Source organism: Muscardinus avellanarius (assembly GCF_963383645.1).
Source record: "Muscardinus avellanarius genome assembly, chromosome: 5".
Lineage (NCBI taxonomy): Eukaryota > Metazoa > Chordata > Mammalia > Rodentia > Gliridae > Muscardinus > Muscardinus avellanarius.
The window spans coordinates 105,990,298-106,011,964 of record NC_137790.1 but is presented as its reverse complement, the minus strand read 5'-3'; the positions used below and the strand labels follow the sequence as shown (position 1 = coordinate 106,011,964).

At 41.9% G+C, this 21,667-nt stretch overlaps 1 protein-coding gene across 1 annotated transcript in view; it reads left to right on the top strand.

Annotated features, from left to right (window-relative positions):
* The window catches only part of LRRIQ4 (leucine rich repeats and IQ motif containing 4), a gene marked incomplete at both ends in the record, with an annotated part of 26,705 nt that extends 5,542 nt beyond the window's left edge, over positions 1–21,163 (top strand). The window contains 4 exons of the mRNA XM_080695537.1: positions 3,360–3,533; positions 4,542–4,680; positions 11,812–12,008; positions 21,011–21,163. Coding sequence (XP_080551663.1) covers positions 3,360–3,533; positions 4,542–4,680; positions 11,812–12,008; positions 21,011–21,163 — 663 coding nt within the window. The remainder of the gene's footprint in view (positions 1–3,359; positions 3,534–4,541; positions 4,681–11,811; positions 12,009–21,010) is intronic.
* Between the last annotated feature and the right edge of the window lie 504 nt (positions 21,164–21,667).

The following is a 21,667-nucleotide window of genomic DNA, read 5'->3' as shown; positions in this document are numbered from 1 at the left end:
CATAAAGAAGAACAAAATTATGTCTTTTTCAGGAAAATGGATAGAACAGTATGCTACGTGAGAGCAGCCGCTCCCAGAAAGTGAGGGGTCATGTTTTGTCTCATATGAGTAAGCTAGAGAGAAAAGAGGAGAGAAAAGGAACTTCATGATGATAAGCAATGAAACTAATAGAATAGTGGGCATTGGAGGAGGCAGGGAGGGGGGGAGGCTTGAGGAGGAAAATAGACCAAATAATATTAGGTCCATATGGGAAGGTATCACTAACAATCTCACTAGCATGTTCAGGGAGGGAGGAGGGAGTTAGGAGGGAATCACGCCAACATATGGTTGTGCAAATATGAAAACACATTACTGAGTCTCACTATGATATATAATCATATTGCACCAATACAATTCCAAAGTAAATTTCTTTCAGAGGATAAAGTCTTTCATTCCAAATTGAAGTGAAAAACTCAAAAAACAAAGTACATTGGGAAGATAACACCTTGACTTAATGCCTATCAAGCCATAAAGGACACCTAATTCTTTCTTGAAATTGGAAGAGGCCAGAGGAGAGGAAGAATCACACACAAATTCCTTGTTAACAAGCCTGATCCAACACCGAGTTTTATGACAAGTGGAACTGCTCTACAGTGTAGACATGATAAATGTTATATTGGACATGAAATCTTCTTTGTTCCATTGCTTTGTACCCTTCATTTCCCTGGTCACACTTTTCATGCTTTTGTCCTCCCTTCTCAATTTCCTCTTTTGCTAATACCTCTTTATAATCTCCACTACATTTCTCTACTAATAACACATGGCTTTTAATTCTCCGAAAACAAAGACTCAGGTGATAGATTTTGGGTTCTTTATTTATTTATTTTGGTGGTACTGGGGTGGAACCCAATGGCTTTCCTACCTCCGGGTTATACTCCCAGACCTATTTTATACTTTATTTGGAAACAGGGTCTCACTAAGTTGCGGAGAGCCTCACTCAGTAGCTGAGGCTGGCTTCGAACCTGTGTGATCCTCCTGTCTCAGCCTCCCAAGTGCTGGGATTACAAACATGTGCCACCACACCCGGCTCTATTTTTATTTTTGAAAACAGCTAAGTTATTGAGGGTCCCTCTAAGTTGCTGAGGCTAGTGTGGAGCCTGTGATCCTCCTGTCTCAGCCTTCCAAGTACTGGAATTACAGGTGTACACCACCATGCCTGGCTTTGTTTGTTTTGTTTGGAAACAGGGTCTCATGAGGTTGCTAAGAGTCCCGCTAAATTCTGAGGCTGTTGTTGAATCTGAGCTCCCCGTCTCTGCATTCCAAGTACCGGGATTGTAGGTGTGCATCACCATCCTAGCTTGATCTGATGTGTGTGTGTGTGTGTGTGTGTGTGTGTGTGTGTGTGTGTGTGTGTTAGAAACCCAGGGGCTTTCTACCTCTGGGCTATACTCCCAGACCAATTTTATATTTTATGTTATATTTTATTTGGAAACAAGGTTTCACTAAGTAGCTGAGGCTGGCTTCAAGCCTCTGTGATCCTCTTGTCTCAGCCTCCCAAGCGCAGGGATTACAAGCATGCACTACCATGCCCGGCCTGGCTTGATCTGATTTTCTTTTAAAAAGCAATAAATAAATAAAGCTGAAAATATTTTATGGTAGTTTTAGAAAAAGGACACCCTGCCTTACACACAGAAAAGAAAGAGTTGTCTTCTAGAAGATTCCATGTGGAAAATAAAACCAGATAAAATAATGTATGTTTTAAGAAGTTGTTGAACTATATATATCTGGATTTTTCTTTCTTCAAGGAAAGAAGGCATCACTGTAACATAATCACTAGGTGATTATGTCATATATGTTAAGAATGAGATTTTTTTTCCTTGTGACCCTAGAGGGCCAGAAAAAGACATGTAGGTAAACATGATAGTGATACAGATTGTGGGTTGGCAAAAGAAGGAAATCTGGTGACTAGAGGTATCCATCCACTGAAGATAATGAGCTTTTCTTTCCAAGAGGTGATAAGTGAATAAGGTCTGGATAGCTAGCATGGAATATCTCTCTCTCTCTCTCTCTCTCTCTCTCTCTCTCTCTCTCTCTCTCTCTCTCTCTCTCTCGTGTGTGTGTGTGTGTGTGTGTGTGTGTGTGTGTGTGTGTGTGTTATTGGGGATGGAACTCAAGGGCATTCTACCTCCTAGCTATATCTCCAGTGCTATTTTTATTCCTTATTTTGAAACAGAGTCTCACTAAATTATGGAGGGCCTCACAAAGTTGCTGAGGCTGGCCACAAACCTGTAATCTTCCTGTATCAGTTTCCCCAGTACTGGGGTCACAAGTGTGCACCATCACAACTGGCTTCAACTATAGTATTAAAGAGCTGGAGTAGAGAGACTTCTTTCTTTCAGGCCTCCCCAAACCACAAGTCTGAGATCCTCACCTCATACTATATGGTGCACACAAGCTTTGGGTTGCACTGAGGCAGAACAGTAAAGAAGGAGCTGACTGCTCTGCTTGGAAGTGGTATGAACACATGTTTGATTCCAATAGAAATTTCAAACAAAGTTTCAAAATTGCTGAATTAAACCTTCAGGGTATGCCAGGTGTGGTGGTGCATGTATGTAATCCCAGTACTTGGGAGGGGGACAGAAGGATTGCAGGTTTGTAGCCAGCCTCAGCAACTTAGTGAGGCCCTCTGCAACTTAGTAAAACCTTGTTTAAAAATAAAAGAATAAAATAGAACTGGAGGTGTAGCTTGGAGGCAGAACAGCCCTAGTTTCCATCCCCAGTAGCATAAGGAAAAAAAGAAACTCTTTAGGGTGAAGAGTGAGTAGGTCATGCCAGTAAGTTTATCACTTCTGACAGTTGAATTTATTATGAATATTATTGCTATATTACACATAGCTTTAGTGCTTTCTCTTTCAATGGTGTCAGGAGTGTTACAGTTCATAAATTGGTGATAAAGTAGGTCACAATTATAAAGTAGTGCATAGATGTAAAAGGCAGAATGGTTGCAGGAAAAAGATGGAATCCCAGGCAGGTACGGTGGCCCAGCCTGTAATCCCAGTCCTTGGGAGGCTGAGACAAAGAGGACTGCAGGTTAAGGACAGCCTCAGCAATTTAGTGAGACCCTGTTTCAAAATAAAAAGGGCTGGGAGCGTAGCTTAGAGGTAGAATGCCTCTCAATACCCAGGACCAAAGGGGAAAAAAAAAAGGAATTTCAGACTTCATATCTCCAAGTAAATATACTGTACATGGAAACTTTCTATCAGTAGGAGATGCTACATTGGTCTACTTTTTATTCATCTGCCTAAAAAAATCTAAAGCCCAATTTATTTTCTGGTAAAACTAATCCCCACCTGAAACTTGTCTTTTTGAAATAATTCTAGTTGCCCTCACAGCTGAGCTCACTTTCCAAATTGAAGATATTGGGACTATCAGGAAATGAATTTCTTTCCTTCCCGGAGGAAGTCTTTTCTTTAGTGTCTCTAGAAAAGTTATACATCGGGCAGGACCAGGGATCCAAGCTTACGCATGTGCCAGAACACCTTGGGAAACTGCAGGTAAGCTTCCCCAAACCACAGCAAAGATGCACAGGCCACTGACCCCATGACCCAAATGCTGACACACACAGAACTTAGAGGAAGATGTATTTGCTCACAGTTCTGGGGTCTTCAGTCCATGTTAAACTAGCTTCCCAGCAGGAGCCGGGGCTGCAGGTCCTCAGGGCATCATGTCAGATAGCAAAGACAGAGGGTGAGACTTTGGGTCAGCTCGGGTGGCAGGAGAGAGAGTACACTGAAGCAGCAGGCTGGGAAAGCCCTGCCCCCGGCCACACCCCGCCAAGTTCAACTCCCAACATGGCTGTCTCCAGCCCAGAGGATGAGGAGGACGTTTTAAAATCCAAGCTGTAACACCTCTCACGTTGGCAAATACTGCATACAACATGAGGTGCTCCCACAGCTGGGCACGGGATGGTCAATACTAGACATTCAGTTCCAAATAAGCATTTCTTTTTATATTTTGAGGTTCTCACTGTCACTGAACAACTCGTCAACATTTCTTTTATGATTGCTGTTGGAAATTTCATGCTATACTTCTTTCCACTGTGTGTTTTGGTATATTTAATTTATAGAAATTTAGCCATATCTACATTTAATTTCCATTTTTTGATAAACATGGTTCTCTTTTGAAGTTAAAGTACCACACTAGTTACGTGGCTGGGAGCCAAGATTTTCTGTATGGGGCAACGTGGGCTCCTTCTCTTCAGATATGTGTTCGATTTTCTCACTGAAAGTACATGGGCCCAATACTTGAGAGAATGAGACAGGAGGATCATAGGTTCAAGGCCAGCCTCAGCAACTTAGGCCCTCTGCAACTTAGTGAGACTGTTTCAAAATAACAAATAAAATAGGGCTGGGGAGTGAATCTCAGAGGTAGACTACCCCTGGGTTAAATTCCTCGTACCACAAAAAAAAAAAAAATTACATGAGAACTCACAGGTGACTTTGATAATGATAGTTCATCTATCACGCTAAGGATCATTATAGTATGATGTCATTTTGTTACAGAGTCTTAAAGAGCTGTATATAGAGAACAATCATCTGGAGTACCTGCCCGTGTCCTTGGGATCAATGCCTAATCTGGAAGTTCTTGATTGCCGGCACAATTTGCTGAGGCAACTCCCAGATGCCATTTGCCAAGCACGAGGTGAGGAAACTTCATAGGTCCACCACCTAGGAGAATTTTTTTTTCTTTTGGTACTGGGGATTAAACCCAGGGGCATTCTACCTATGACCTACATCCCCAGCACTTATTATTATTATTATCTTTTTTTTTATCTTGAAACATGGTCTTGCTAAATTCCTGAGGGTCTTACAAAGTTGCTGAGCCTGGCCTTGAACATGTGATCCCCTGTCCTCAGCCTCCCAAGGACTTGGATTACAGGTGTGGGCTGCCATGCCTGGCTGCCTGGGAAAATTTGAGGGTAGCATTTCATTTGAGGATGAATGGCTGCCTTGCCTTACTACAGACCCATCTCTGTGTTTGGAGAGCTGAGACCTGTCCTGTTACCTCATTTCAGGGCTCACTAGTGATATGGGGAAGGCCAGATATCCTGATTAGTATAGCTAAGAGTCCTGCAAAGGTAAATTGTAATTTGAATTGAAAAGCAACTGCTAGCCGGGCGTGGTGGCGCACACTTGTAATCCCAGCATTTGGGAGGCTGAGACAGGAGGATCACGGTTTGCGGACAGCCTCAGCTATTTAGTGAGGCCCTCCACAACTTAGTGAGACCCTGTTTCAAAATAAAGAATAAAAAAATAGGGCAGGGGGTGTATCTCAGAGGTAGAAAGTCCCTGGGTTCCATCCCCAGACCTGCAAAAAAAAGAAAAAAAAGCAACTGCTAAAAAATTAGCATATGTCTATTACACTGACCATCAGCAATAGTTTACTGAAAACATACTCTATGTCAGATTTTGGAGTTGCGTGTACATTAATTTTCATCTAAGTCACTAAGTCGCTCGAGTGAAAGGAAGAGTATCGACACAGTGGTGAAATCAGCAAAGGAGACTTTTGCAGCTACCTGAATGACCTGAGAAACCATATGTGATTCCTAAATACCCAAACATTTTCCATTAAGTGAAATCATTCTCCATCCTTCCATCCCTCCACATAAGTTTTGCCAAGTACCTACTGAGACCAGATAAAAGGTTTTTTCCCCCCGTACAGTGTGATTAATCTCCAGGGTTATTGACATGTTTCCAGCTATGGCTTTTCGATAGAAGGCAGATGAAGAAATATGAAAGCTGAAGTGGTCACCAAATATAAGATGCTCAAAACTTGAGGGCAGGGGCTGCAGGGTTTCTTAGAAATACTCCTGGCTGCAAGTTCTCATCCTGTCCTTGGTCCCTTCAGGAGTGAGATAGTCTTAAAATTTTCCAATGTTTACTATTTTTTTTTTTTTTTTTTTTTTTTGGTGGTGGTACTGGAGTTCCTGGAAGCCCTTCTACCTCCGGGCTACACTCCCAGACCTATTTTTATATTTTTATTTGGAAAAAGGGTCTCTTATGCCAGCGCGGCTGGCTTCGAACCTGCGCGATCCTCCTGTCTCCGCCTCCCAAGCGCGGGGATTACAAGCGTGCGCCACCACACCTGGCATCAATGTTTACTATTTTCTTGTCGCTATTATTTATTGACACTAACCCCAGCAACTTTGAGTTGTTAAAAGAAGAGAACTTGGGGACTTCCTGGAAGATGGCGACCGAGAAAAGCGGGGCTTAAGAGCCCCGCTAACAACCAATCTCCATTACCACAAAATCAGCGCCTTCATAGCCAGAAAACACCATCACCAGAGAAACAAAAAAATCACCAGGCTCCAGAGAGAAAGCGGACTGAGAACAGAGCTCAGAGCCACAGAGGAGATACACCGGCGTCACGCCCGAGGACGCGGCAGCAGCGCCAATACTGCCGGCGGCAGCGGCGAGTTCACCGGATGGCTACAGCAAGCCGAGGTGAGCCGCTGCGGAACAGCCAGGCGGGATTTCACGGCGCAGGGAGCATCTAAAGCTCCCAGTGGCTGAGCTCAGCACACGCTGCAGGGATTCAGAGTGGAAATCAAAACCAAGAAGAAATACACCAGCTTCACGGCCAAGGGCTTAGCAGCGGCGACATATTGCCACCGGCGGCAGCAGCAGCAGCGAATTCACCGAGTCCAGTACAGCTACATCTGCGTACTCAAGAACAGTGAGTCAAATTGCGGGCCCCAGAGGAGAAATACCAGTACTGTACTCCCTGGGACTTGACCCAGTGGGGGAGGGGCGGTGGCAGAGATATCACACCATAGGAGAACGTGCAACCTGGCACCCCCCACAGTCTAAAGCAGCCTCTATTGACTCTCTGGGTTGGAGACTCTGTGATACAACCCAGTAAAAGAGTAGTGGGGTCTGAGATACTACTGACTCGAGATCCAGAACACCTTAAGTGAAGTCATAGTGACTCAAGGGAAGAACCCAGAGAAGGCACAAACTTCCGAAATCATGGGAAAGAGGAATAATACTGGAGCAATAAATGCCCACAACCCCACAACATCAGAACCCGATAAAACAGAAAATCAGAGATTTCTAGAAGATCAAATCAGGAAAATAACTGTAGAAATAATGGAGGTGCTTCGAAAAGAACTCAGAGAGAGCCAAAAAGAGATAAAGGATGCAATTAATGAAGTAAAGGCCTCAATTCAAAGCACGAACAACCGATTAGACCACATAGAGAACAGAATCTCGCTCTTAGATGATCATTCCAAAAATGAACGCATAGTTTCTAATCTAGAAAAAATATCCGACAGCAGGAATCTGATATTGAAGAAATATGGGCCCATTTAAAGAGAGCTAACCTAAGAATAATTGGAATAGAGGAGGGAAAAGAAAGTGAAACCAAAGGGATCAACAATCTCTTTAAGGAAGTAATAACAGAAAAATTTCCAAACATAGAGCAAGAGGTTGATACACAGATCCAGGAAACTTATAGAACTCCCTTTAGACAGGATCGGAGAAGAGGATCCCCACGCCACATAATTGTCAAAATGACCAATGTGGAAGCCAAGCAGAGAATCTTAAAGGCAACAAAAACAAAGGGCCAAGTGACATTCAGAGGCAAACCAATTAGAATCACTCCAGACTTCCCAAACCAAGTCATGAGAGCCAGAAGGGCTTGGAGTAACATATTCCAAACTCTGAAAGAATACAACTTCCAGCCAAAAATTTCCTACCCAGCAAAACTATCTATCAAATTAGATGGAAAAATAAGAAGCTTCCATGACAAACAGAAACTGAAGGAATTTATGTCTTCAAAACCAGCACTAGAGAAAATACTCAAAGAGATTAACTACAAAGAAGAAATAGGTAACACACAACAGAACCAGAGAAACAAGATTTTCCATCCAACAGACAACTAAGATTGGTTATCTGTGGAGATTCATTGTTTATGTTAGTCTTTTACCTATCTCTAAATTGTATTGTTTGCCTTTATTGTTGTTAATTTTTAGGATTTCTAGTTGGAATATTAATATACCTTCAGATATAGCATTTGGAATATTTTATCCCATTCTATTAGTAACTTTTAACTCTGTTTACATTGTCTTTGGATATACAATTTTTTTTTTTTTAGGGAGTTTGTATACTCCTCTGTTGCCTGTGCCATTGAAATCATATCCAAGAAATCACTGCCAATTTCAATGTTGTGAGGTTTTATGACCCAGATTTCCTCTTAAAAGTTTATAGTCTTAAGATTTATATTTTGGTCTTTTATCTATTTTGAGTTAATATTTGTAAATGGGATTAGGTAAGGGTCCAACTTTATTCTTTTCCATGTAATTATTATTTTTCAACAATATTTAGTTAAAAGATTATTATTTCCACCACCAAATGTTCGTGGAAACCTTGTCAAAAATAACTTGACAATATAGGGAAGAATTTATCTCTAGGCTTTTATTTAACTCCAATGGTTTATATATCTGCCTTTAGAATAGTACTACACTGTTTCAATTATTGTAGCTTTATATGGTTTGAAATCAGAAAATATATATCTTCTAGCTTTGTTCTTTTTCAAGATCGTTTTGGGTATCTAGAGTCCATATTCCATATTAGGATAGATTTTTTTTTATGAAAAATAAATATATAAATATATGATAGTTTCACCTAAAAAAATAGAAAAAAAATTCTCTGGTAAGAAAGAAAGTAAAAAGAAATATTGAAATGTTATCTTTAAGTCATCACAAGCTTGGTATCAGACAAATGAAACTGTTATGTGAGATTATCATTTTTAATTTTGGATAAATTGCTATAATACTAGATGTCAACCACTAAGCCAAGCATGGGAGGGAGGGATGGGGAGAGAATGGGGTGGGGCTTGGGTGGGGGCTGACTGGCGATGTGTGCATGTATGTCTACAAAAGTTTGTATCCCACTATGATGTATGAATACAGTGCACCAATAAAAAAATAAAAAGAGAACTTGGATTACCCCATTAAATCAGATACCTTTGTTACATGGCACAGAGGCAAACAATTACTACAAAACAACTGGACTGAAGAATGTAGGTTGTAATGTCCCTGTTCTTTTCCACGTATATAATTTGTATTATATTCCTCAAACATACAGTCTTAAGACAAAGTTTCGTATATTTATCTTCTCTTCTGGTGAATCAAACAGTGAGAAAGTGACTGAGTTTGTAAGTCATTTATCAAATGAGTATGATTTAGATATAATTTCTCTCTCCTCCTTCCATAATAGTACATTTTAACCTCTGCCTCTTTGGGGCATTTTGGTGTTCAGTTTACATTTCCTTTTTTTGTGTGTGTGGTATGGGGGTGGAATCCAGGGGCATTCTACCTCCAAACTACACCTTCAGCCCTAGTTTTTATTCTTTATTTTAAACACGGTTTCACTGAGTTGCAAAGGGCCCAAGTATCTGAGGCTTTCCACAAACCGTGATCCTCCTGTCTCAGCCTCTCAAATGCTGGGATTAAAAGTATGTGCCACCACGCCTGGCCCAATTTACATATCTTACATTGGGTGATGTTAAACATCTTTTTCATGTTTACCAGCCACATTTATTTCTCTTTCAGTGAATTATTTGCTTATTTTGAATGTTGTGGTGCACACTTGTAATCCCAGTACTTGGGAGGCTGAGACAAGAGGATCACAAGTTCCAGCACAGCCTCAGCAACTTAGTGAGGGCCTCCAAAATTTAGAACCTGTTTAAGAAAAATAGGGCTGGAGGTGTAGCTCACCTAGGTTCAATTCCCAGTAAAACACACACACACACACACACACACACACACACACACACACACGATAGTTCTTTATGCTAAAAATATAGATTCAGACCATTTTGTTTAGAATGAAAGCTTTTTTTTTTTTTTTTGCGGGTCTGGGGATGGAACCCAGGGGCATTCGACCTCTGAGCTACACCTCCTGTCCTAATTTTTATTCTTTTATTTTGAAGCCAGGTTTCACTGAGTTGCAGAGGGCCTCACTAAGTAGCTGAGGCTGTCCGCGAACCGCTATCCTCCGGTCTCAGCCTCCCAAATGCTGGGATTACAAGCGTGTGCCACCATGCCTGACCCTGAGAATGAAACCATTTTTTAATGGTACTGTGGATTGAACCCACAGTCATTCTACCTCCAAGTCATATCCAGGATCCATTTTATTTTTTATTTGTTTTGAAACAGGGTTTTACTAGGTTGCTGGGACTGTCCTTTAACCGGAGCTCCTTCTGTCTCAGCCTCTCAAGTGCTGGGATTACAGACATGCACCACCTTGCCTGGCAGTATGATACCAGTTTTATTTATAAAGTTTTATGTGCCCATATCAATAGACTTGCATGTGCCTAGATATTTTCTGTAAGGGTGCATTGAAATTTTATAACAGGTGTTGCTTGTGAGAATTAAATGTAAGATGGTTGGTGAGAAAAGGAGAATTACTTTTATGCTTTCTTTGCTGTTTTAGTATGCATAATGCATATTTTACTTATACTACATTATGTATTTTTCTTTTATATCAGAATATATATATATATATAGTGCGATATATGTGTATGTGTTTGTGTGTATATATATATATATATATATATATATAGTGTGTGTGTGTGTGTGTGTGTGTGTGTGTGTATGTGTGTGTGAAAGAGAGACAGAGAGAAAGAGACCAACACTGGAGATTGAACCCAGAGGCATTCTACCTCTAAGGTAAACCCCCAGCCCTATTTTATTTTTTTCTCTAATTTGAAACAGGGTCTCACTAAGTTGCTGAGGCTCCTTAAACCTGTCACTCTCCTGTCTCAGCCTCCCAAGTACTGGCCTGAATATATGCTTTAAATATTAATTTGCATATTAACTTGAGAGCAGCAGGAAAGTACCAGTGTGAGCCAGGTCCCACACATTCTGCTAGTGATCTGGCAGATCGCTTTGATGTGCCCAAGCCTGGAGTGACAACAGAAGAGCAGACCCATAGGCAACTGGAATGCCTTGTCCAAAGCACACAGAATCCACTTTCCAGTGCTCTGCCGACCTAAGGAGTAGGTCCGAGGGTAGGTTTATTCCCCGTGAGCTGTCAGTTGGCAACCGCCACTATAAAACTAAAATAAAACCACAAAAAACATCCATTCTTAGAGGGGTAGGAATATCTGAAAACTGAATTCCTATTCATTTTATAAGGGGGTACTGGGGATTGTAACCAGGGGCATTCTACCTCCAACCTACACCCAGCCAGCGCTTTTCATTTTTTCGTTTTGAGACAGGCTCTTGCTGAGTTGCTGAGGGTTTTCCTGAATTGCTGAGGCTGGTCTGGAACCTGTGATCCTTCTGTCTCAGCCTCCCAAATACTAGACTTACAGGTGTACACCACTGTGGAGGGCTCCTGTCGTCTTTATTATAAGGAAGAAGAGACATAGAGATGTCCCTTTCATTAATGAAATGAATGGACAGCTTCATCACCTCATATGAGCCCTTTCTTTCTTCTTACAAATGCAGAGGTGAGCCTTTCACACACCTGGGCAAGTTTCCATGCCAAGTTAATCTTGCTTGCTCTTCAGATAAATTCATCATTTTAAACAAAAATTTTAGCTGAGCGTGGTGGTCCATGCCTGTAATCCCAGTGCAAATCACAGGTTCGAGGTTAGCGTCAGCAATTTAGACTCTCTCCAACATGGTGAGACCTTGTTTCAAAATAAAAAATAAAATAGGGCTGGGGGTGTAGCTCAGAGGTAGAATGCCCCTGGGTTCAGTCCTCAGTAGCTAGCACACACACACACACGCACACACACACACACACACCCCAATCTTTCCAGAATTGAGAGAATTGCTGCTGGAGGACAACCTGCTCACCCACATCCCACCGGATTTGGACAGCCTGGTGAACCTCAAGGTTCTGACACTCAAGGACAACCCCATGCAAGAACCCCCGATAGAAGTGTGTGCTGAGGGCAACGAGGCCATATGGAAATACCTGAAGGAACAAAGGAAGAGGAACACAATGGCAACAAGGGTAAGACGCGCGGATGCTGGTTAGCACACCTGCAGGTGCTTTGGAGGCGTCCAGTGTAAACACATTAGGACTTTTTCTGCAGCGCTGTTCTTTACACATCAGTACCTGTAACCCGTGAGAAGAAACTTGTATTTACTTTTATATCCCCAGGACTAAGTGAAAGACTTTTAAGTTTTAGTCCTAGCAGTTTTATCCTTTAAGCCTTTACGTCTCTTATTTCTTTCTTTCTCTCTTTCTTTCTTTCTTCCTTCCTTTCTTTTTTTTTTGACTCTGGGGATGGAACCCATAGGCATTTAACCTCCGAGCTACACCCCCTTCCCTATATTTTATACTTTATTTTGAAACAGGGTCTCACTAAGTTGCAAAGGGCCTCACTAAGTAGCTGAGGCTGTCAGCAAACGGCGATCCTCCAGTCTCAGCCTCCTGAATGCTGGGATTACAAGGGTGCGCCACCACGCCCAGTTTAAGTCTCTTATTTCTTGTCAAAAAACCAACAAACGGGCAAAAGAAACCCAAATTCCTAATCCCAAAACAATCTAAAGTTCTTGGACTATTTCACTAGCGAGAACAAAGGCAGTAAAAATAAAGTTGAAAAACTAGAGATGAAAGCAGTTATGGATCAGAAGCCCAGATCAGATTCTGCTCTGCCACTATCCAGGGTCAAAGAGCTAAGAGTCTTGCCATCCTGCTCCTGCCCACTGACTCCACGAGACATAGATGCCCAGGGCAGGACAGGAATCAATGTGTCCACTTCCGTCAATACTCTGTTCTTCAGCTGCTCTGAGTCCTCATTATCTCATACCTATGTGACTATATGAGTCCTAACTCTCATCCCTGCTTCTATGCCCACTCCCCTTTCAGTAATCCTTCCACTCCATAGTCACATGAACCCTGTTGACACAGATTGGACCTCTCCCCCCTTTGCTAAAATCAGTGATCCATTTCACTTAGACTGAGGTCAAAGTTTTGGTTCTGCAAGACTCTTCATCATGGCCCTCAACCCTGTAATACTTAACATTCTCCTTTTTTTCCTTTTTAGATACTTTTATTGGTGCAATATAATTACATGTCACAGTAAGATTCAATGTGATACAAACATACATGCACACATACTTGTGTGCATTTTATAATATGTATTTTGTGATAGATCCTCTTTTCTAAAATTATTTTTTGTTTTTGCGGTACTGGGGATGGAACCCAGGGGCATTCTACTTTTGAGCTGCACCTCCAGCCCCATTTTTTATCCTTTATTTTGAAACAGAGTCTCACCAAGTTGCAGAGGCCTCACTAGGTAGCTGAGGCTGTCTGCGAACTGTGATCCTTCTGTCTCAGCCTCCCAAATCCTGAGATTACAAGTGTACGCCACCATGCCCAGCTTTAAAATTAAATTTGTAGATAATGCAGCCACCCTAACACATAATCTTCTCTTTTTCTTTTTTCTTTTCTTTCTTTCTTTCTTTCTTTTTTTTTTTTTTTTTTTGCAGTAATGGGTATGGAACTCAGGATCATTCCACCTCCAAGCTACACCCCCAGCCCTATTTGCTATTTTATTCTTTTACTTTGAAACAGAGTCTTGCTAAGTTGCTAGCCGGTTTCAAACAGTTGAGACCATGTTTCAAAATAAAAGAATAAAATAGGGCTGGGGTGTAGCTCAGAGGTGAAATGCCCCTGGTTTCCATCCCCAGCACCACAATAAATAAGTAAATAATAAATAACTACATACATAAATAAATAATAAAGTAGGGTTGGGAGTATAGCTCAGAGGTAGAATGCCCCTGAGTTTAATTCCCAGTACCAAAATAAACAAATAATTTGCCTCAAAAGTTTAAATCATTACAAAGGATGCAGTTTTCAGAACATTTTAAATGTTGACATTTTAGAATGGAGCCATTGGGTTATTATTTTCAATATATCTAATGGCATCTAAATACCATTATGGCTTATCAACACTAATTTAAAAATACTTGTGTGCACTTTTATTTTACAGGGAGAAATTTTATGTCATATTCTCTTTGTTCCTGAACATTTGTTTTCATTACACTTTCCCCCAGAATTTATGCTAAAATTATATATGTATTTTATTTTAGTTTTTTTCTGGACTTATTTATTTTTTGATAGAGATTAAACCCATCATGTCACACATGTGAGGCAAGTACTTTACCACTGAGCTATAGTCCCAGCCATTAATTCTTTATAGGTTCCCTTTTGTACTTCTAGGCAATAAAACTTATATAAATTCTATTTTTACTTATTTATTTATTCATTTTACGGTACTGGGGATGGAACTCAGGGGCATTCTATCTCTGAGCTACACCCCCAGCCCTATTTTTTATCTGAGGTCTCACTGAGTTCTAAAGTGCCTCACTAAATAGTAGCTGAGGCTGTCCACAAACCACGATCCTCCCGTCTTAGCCTCCCAAATGCTGGAATTACAAACATGTACCACCACGTCCAGCTCTATAAATTCTATTTTAAGATTAAATTTATTTCTCTGACCATATTTCTTTTTAATATTATAGACTATGTTAGATTATAACTATTAGTAGTGGGCACATACATATAATCTAATACTTGGGAGGCTGAGACAGGAGGATCACAGGTTCAAGGCTGGTGTGCAGGAACGTTAAATCCTGTTTCAAAACGAAAATTATTATTATTATTACTATTATTATTGTTGTTGTTGTTGTTTTCTTTGTGGTACTGGGAATTGAACCCAGGGACATTCTACCTCTGAGTTGTGACTCCAGTCCTATTTTTTTTTTTTTTTTTTTGGTGGTACTGGGGTTCCTGGAAACCCTTCTACTTCAGGGATACACTCCCAGACCTATTTTTATGCTTTTTTTAAATTTGGAAACAGGGTCTCTTAAGCCAGCAAGGTTGGCTTCAAACTTGTGTGATCCTCCTGTCTCTGCTTCCCAAGTGTGGGGATTACAACGTGCGCCACCACGCCCGGCCCCCCAGTCCTTTTTTTTTTTTTTTTTTTTTTTTTGCTGGTACTAGGGTTCCTAGAAACCCTTCTAACTCAGGGCTACACTCCCAGACCTATTTTTTGTACTCTTATTTGGAAACAGGGTCTCTTAAGCCAGCGAGGCTGGCTTCGAACCTGTGTGATCCTCCTGTCTCTGCCTTCCAAACCCAGAGATTACAAGTATGTGCCACCATGCCTGGTCCCCAGTCCTTTTTTATTCTTTATTATATTTCTTATTATTTTTGAAACAGAGTCTCACTAAGTTACAGAGGGCCAAGCTAAGAAGCTGAGGCTGGCTGAAAACCTGTGATCCTCCTGTCTCAGCTTCCTAAGGACTGGGATTGCAAGTGTGTGCCACTATACCCAGTTCAAAGCAAAAATTTAAAAAGCTCAGAAAAGCTGGGCATGGTAGCGCATGCTTGTAATCCCAGCGCTTGGGAGGCTAAGACAGGAGGATGGCACAGGTTTGAAGCCAGCCTCAGCTACTTAGTGAGGCTGTCAGCAACTTAGTGAGACCCTGTTTCCAAATAAGGTATAATATAGGTCTGGGAGTACAGCCTGGAGTTAGAAAAGCCCCTGAGTTCCACCCCAGTACCACAAAATAAAAAAAAAAAGCTCAGAAAAGCCTTGGGTTCAGTCCCTAGTAACACACACACACACACACACACACACACACACACACACACACGTAGTAGTAATATAAAATCATCCAAAAGAACATGTTTGTTACCAATTTTGATAATTATTAGACATAGGATATTTTAGAAAGACATATCCAATTGAGAAGTTTTGTTTTAAACTTACTGAGACAGTTTTTATCATGGATTTCCCCCTATTTTTGCTTTACAGAGGATAGCCTTGGGAAAGCTGTTCACATAGAAGGGGAGAAGCTTTATTTTACCTTTTTTTGGTATTATTTTGTTTCAAATAACAACAGTTCACACGTTTCTGAACATCTTCCAGGTTTCTATCCCCCAAATTAGATAGCAGTTTTGGCTGACATGGCAGCCCATCTTTCTTCCATTCCGCTGAAGACCAACCGTCAGGGCCTGGGAGGGGGATGGTTATGCAGCCCCCAGTCATTCACGCTCCATGAACACGAGTATTTTCTGTTATGGTGAAATATGTTCAGTGTGTGAGGGGAGAAATAATTCCCCAAACACAACCACACAAACAGAAAACCACAGGTTCTTGTCCTGAGCTAAGGATAGGTATACATAGCTCGGACACTTACTGAAGATTTAAAGAAGTTTATTAAAAAGATAGAAATACAGAAGACAATTAAAGTCCCATGCCATTTATAAATGGCATGGGGGTACAAATTTTGGGAGTGAATACACCCAAAAGATCCCTGTATGCTGAGTGTTCTTATCCTGACCAAGTCTGCGGCAGGTCCTTTGATATGTAGATATGCTGCCCTAGACCAGGTATCTGCTGTCTCCATCCCAGCTGGATCCCACAGACCTCCACACCTTTTGTTATACTCCCAAGAGGATCTGGGATTTCCTCCCATTCTTGAGGCAGTTTGTCTCTCTTTAGAAATGTAAAGAGGCCCTTTTCCCTGGCTCCTGGCTTTCTTTACTTCTCTTTAGAAATGTAAAATGGCCCTGGCTTCCTTTACTACAAGGTTGGAAATCTTTCCCAATACTGGTACATTAATACAAAACCTTTTCCCAGTACTGGTACATTTTCGATTGCCCCTTTTCTTGGTGCCCCAGAAATTTTTAGAGCCTAGAACAAAGCACCATAGGAAGACTGTAGTGGCTGTGAGACATGCATGTCCTCCAGAAAGTGCCAGAAGGGCAGTCATGAAGGGCATGGGCCTTGTTCCTGGGATCTGAGGAAGTGGGAGGCGCCACCCACAGCCCACCTAGATGCAGCAGCCTCAGGAGGCAGCCCTTCCCTGAAGGCTCGCTGCCAGGTCTTCACGCGCCTTCTCTTCCTCCTCTTCGTTGGCTTCAGTCTCAAACCAGGTCCTGGCGCTCTTCCAAGAACCAGCATCCCCCCTGCCCAGGGCCTCCCCAGATATGGGCAAGATTATGGACCTCACTTCGTTCAGTCTCCTCAAACGCTTCTTACATAAAAGCCAGTCCTTGATCCACTTTATATAAGACAGTATATAGCCTACCACCTCATTCCTTTAATCAATAAATATTTATTAAACTTTGAATATACACAAGCAAACCCACATTCATTGCAGCTCAATTCACTGTAGACAAATTATGGAACCAGCCTAGAGGTGTCTGGCAACAGATAAGCAGATAAAGACATTGTGGTATATAGAACCAATGGAGTTTTACTCAGCCATACAGATGAACAGATTTATGTCATTTGCAGAAAAATAGATGGAGCTAGAGATTATTTTGCTAAGTGAGATCAGCCAGCCTCAGAAAGTTAAGGGTCATATGTTTTCTCTCATATATGGAAGTAGAGGGGGGAAAAAAGAAGAAAAAAGGGGGGGATGTTACAGATTGGGAGAATATGGTTTAGGGAAACTGTTTCCCGGAAACCCCTGCTAGGGTCCCGGACACACTTACCCCCAACCCATAACAAAACCAAAAATGACCCCAAACAGAAAAAAAAAAAATCCCGTGGATTCTTGTCCTAAGCTAAGAATAAATATGCATAGCTTGGACAGTTGCTGAAGATTTAAAGAGGTTTATTAAAAAGATAGAAATGCAAGACATAGTTACAGCCCTGTGCCCAAAAGTGGGCCAGGAGGGCAATTCAAATGAAAATGCCAAAAAATTCCAGTTTACTGAGTGTCTTTATCCTGCCCAAGGTCCTTTGATCTGTAGATATGTTACCTTATCTCTAGCCCTGGCTCTGCTGTCTCCAGGCGGATTTGCCCCGAAGCGGGGGGCAGCCCCATCTCCGACCACCTTTTGTTCCATCTCCCAAGATGTGTGAACTTGTTTCTCCAGGCTCTGGGATCTCCTCCCATTGAAACGGGGGTTTCTTGAGAGGAAACCCGGCGAGTTCGACCTCAGAAAGGGGAGTAAAAGGTTTATTGGAAGCAGCAGGGAATGGGGGGAGGGTGGCTGAACACCCCAAAGGGGCTGGAACTCTGGGGTCCAGCAGCTGCCTTCAGAACAATACTTGAGAGTAGCCCAAGCCGATTTGCCTTCAGGTGCAGGCTGCTTTCTTCCAGAGTCCGCGTGATCTGCCAGAAGGGAATAGAGAAAAGTGGCCAAACACCCCAAAGGGGTGGTCGGAACTCCGGGGTCCAGTAGCTGCCTTCAGGGTCACTACCCGAGTGTTGCCCAAGCCAAGTGCCCGTCAGTTGCAAACTACTTTCTCCCAGAGTCCACGCGATCTGCCAGAAAAGAGGTGTAGGTCACCCCAAGGGGCCTGGCCAGCCTTGATGTCCAGCAGACGCCTTTAGGTCACTACTCGAGAGTAGCCCAAGCCACGTGCCCTCAGATGCACTCTGCCTTCTCTCAGGGCCAACATAACCTGTGAGAGAGAGAACAGCTCCCCAAAAGGGGAGGGGGTCCCGAGAGGGAAAGTCCCAATTGCTGATCCCTAAGGGTCATTGTCCACCGCTTTCAAGGCCGCTTTTGGTTAGGGTGACTTTTGGGAAATCTGGGAAGCAGCTCTCAGGATTTGCATAGAGTATTTGCAAGTCCTTTGAAGGGTCTCACCTTCTTTCATTCAGTAGGAGTGTCCACTTGCTCTGTGCTGGCTCCTGGGTTTGTTGATTAGTAAACAGATGGCTTTGTGAAGCTCTGGCCTTCTTATCTCTGAGCCTTTGGAATTTCAGGCATTTGTCACCCCTCAGGAAACTCAGGAAATTAGCTTTTTTCTACCGAGGTCTTTTCCCTATCTGCCTATTTCCTTTCTATCTCCTCACCATCTCTGGCTCCAGACTTCTTTCTCTTTTAGAAATGTAAATTACAAGTCCCTCCTTTTTTTGCTAGCCCTGGCTTTCTTTAGTATACAGGAGATATATTTTTAAAATTGGAAATCTTTCCCAATACATTAATACATTTTAAAACCTCCCAATACTAGTATGGGGGGGGTCTTATAAAAATAGAAAAGAGACCAGAGAGTAGAGAAAGGAGACTGAAGCGAGGGAGAAAGGGGAGGAAAAGGGGGATACTGGGGGGCAAAATAGACCTAATTATGTTCAAAAACACAAAGGAATCCCACTATGGTATCTAATTATAATGGTGTATTATAATTATGCACTTTTATTTATTTTTTTAAGTTTCTACTCTATCTCAGGCACTATTCTAGGCACTGGAGAATATATCAGCAAACAATACAAATATTTCTGTCTTCATATTGCTTTAAATCTAGTGGGAGATGAATAAAAATATGAAAAATAAAACATGAAATTATATGTTGTGATACAAAGTGGTAGTGATATTGGGGGAGGGAGCGCCGAGCTGAGGGGAGCTGAGGTTGCCAGAAGTAGTGTGTACATGGAGGCAGAGGGTGCTGGTCGCATGCAATGGTCAGGATGGGTCACTGAAAAGATGACTATCTTATTATCTTGGTCAGCCATAGCAAGTACTAAGAGAATGGGTGGCTGCCGGAGCCAGCCGGCAAAAGTACGGGTTCCGAAAAGAGGAGTGAGGATGAAAGAGCATGGAAGAATCGCCAGTCCACTCCCGGGTTGATATCTCTACTGGCCGATCCTCGGGTTTAGTCTCTTGTGGTTATTTATACAGTTTCTAGCTTCAGGTTACCCTGGAATACAAGAAAGACAAGTCCAAAGTACACATAACACGGGGCAGGTCAAACAATACCCTGGTGCAACACAAACAACACAAACCTAACCGTAGCTCCGGCAGAACAATAGCATCATTAGTTCTGAGAGAGTCTTAATTACTTTGAAACCTCCATGACCCTAAAGCGTGTTGACTCTGGGCGGAAGGACAGTCAGAAGTATTCTTGTAGTAAAGATAGGGGGAAGACCTTAATGGCTCCCCACAGGTGGCTTAAACAAAGAAGCCATTTTCTCCTCATGCAGGGGCTGGAAGTCCGAGGTCTGGGTTCCAGCATGCTCAAGCTTTGGGGAGGACCCTTCCCTCCCCTGCCTTTCAGATAACTTCCTTCTCACTCCATCCTCACAGGACAGAGAAGTGTTGCACTAAGGGCTTTTTAAAAATACTCCCACTCAGCCAAGCATGAGAGGGAGGGATGGGGAGGGAGTGGGTGGGGATTGGGAGGGGACTGGCTGGGTGATGTGTGCATTTATGTCTACACAGGTTTTTTGCTTCATTATGATGTATAAATACAGTGCACCAATAAAAAATTACAAAAAAATACTTCGCAGCCAAGCATAGTGGTGTACACCTGTCATTTCAGTACTTGGGAGGCTGAGACAGGAGTATTGTAGGTTCAAGACCAATCTTGGCCACTTAGTGAGACCCTGTTTCAAAATAAAATTAAAAGGGCTGGAGGTATAGCTCAGAGGTAGAAGCCCTATGAGTTCAATCCCCAGAAGCACACACAATTTTTTTTTTTCTTGAATGATTTGCTGATTGAAAAAAATCAGAAAATAAGGTTTGGAGTTCTAGTCCTATCTGATTTTCCACTTAAGACCATATAGCAGAAAAAATATTTAACAATTTCTGGTTTATCATTGTCTTAATCCATTTTTTACTTTTAATAACAGAATACCTGAGACGGGGTGATTCATAAAGGTTTATTTTAGCTCATAATTCTTGAGTCAAGGAAGCCCAAGGACAGTGGTGTCTGGTGAAGGTGACGTAATATAGCTGAAAGTGAACGATCACGTGAGCATGTTCAAAAGGGAGATAAAACACGAGGGTGGCCTTGCTTTATGACAGCTGACTCCTGCGGTCACTGATCCAGTGCTAGGAGACTGAGGACTCACTCCCAAGAGACTTAACTGAGTCGCATGGAGCCATAGAAAGCCTTTATGACCCCAAAGCCTCTTAAAGGTCCCACCCCTTCTCAACACCAATCCTGGGGATGACATTTCAATGTGGGTTTCCGAGGGGTCACACCACAGCAATCCTGCTGTCGGCTAAGGCTGAATTTGGGTTTATCTCTTTTTCAGATTCAGGCGTGGTGGCTTGGAAACATGGTACGGAAAGGATTGGGGAGATTTGAAGAACTACACAAAGCACGAAAGAAAGGAAAGATTTCTCCAAAAGACAAGAAAGCAAAGAAGCCTGCAAAAGAAAAACCTGGAAAGGGAAATAAGAAATAATTCTCTAAATTAATGAGTTTAGGCAATAAACCATAATGGGTTAAGAAGGCAAAATGTCTAGAAATTAAATACCTTCCATACTAAAATTATTTATACAATCATGGTTATTTGTAATCATAGATGATTCTTTCTTTATGGAATTATTTATGGGTAGAATAATACTATACCTGGGAATTGCTTCAAAATAACATCAGGGAGGCGGAAGGGGATAGAGGCTCAAATGAAAAAAAGAGTGGCTCTAAGTTGATGATCTGTAGAAACAGGTGATGAGTAGATGTGGGTTCGCTATACAATTCTGTGTACTTAAAATTTTTTATTTGGCAAAAATTAGAGATTCACAGGAAGTTTAAAAGAAATACACAGGTATGTCCAAGCACCCCTCACCCTTAGTGCTGATGCCTTACATAACTGCAGTGCAGCAAGAAAACTAGAACACTAGTACTGGTACACTCTACAGTTTTTCCAGACTTTATCATCTATGTGTGTGTGTGTGTGTGTGTGTGT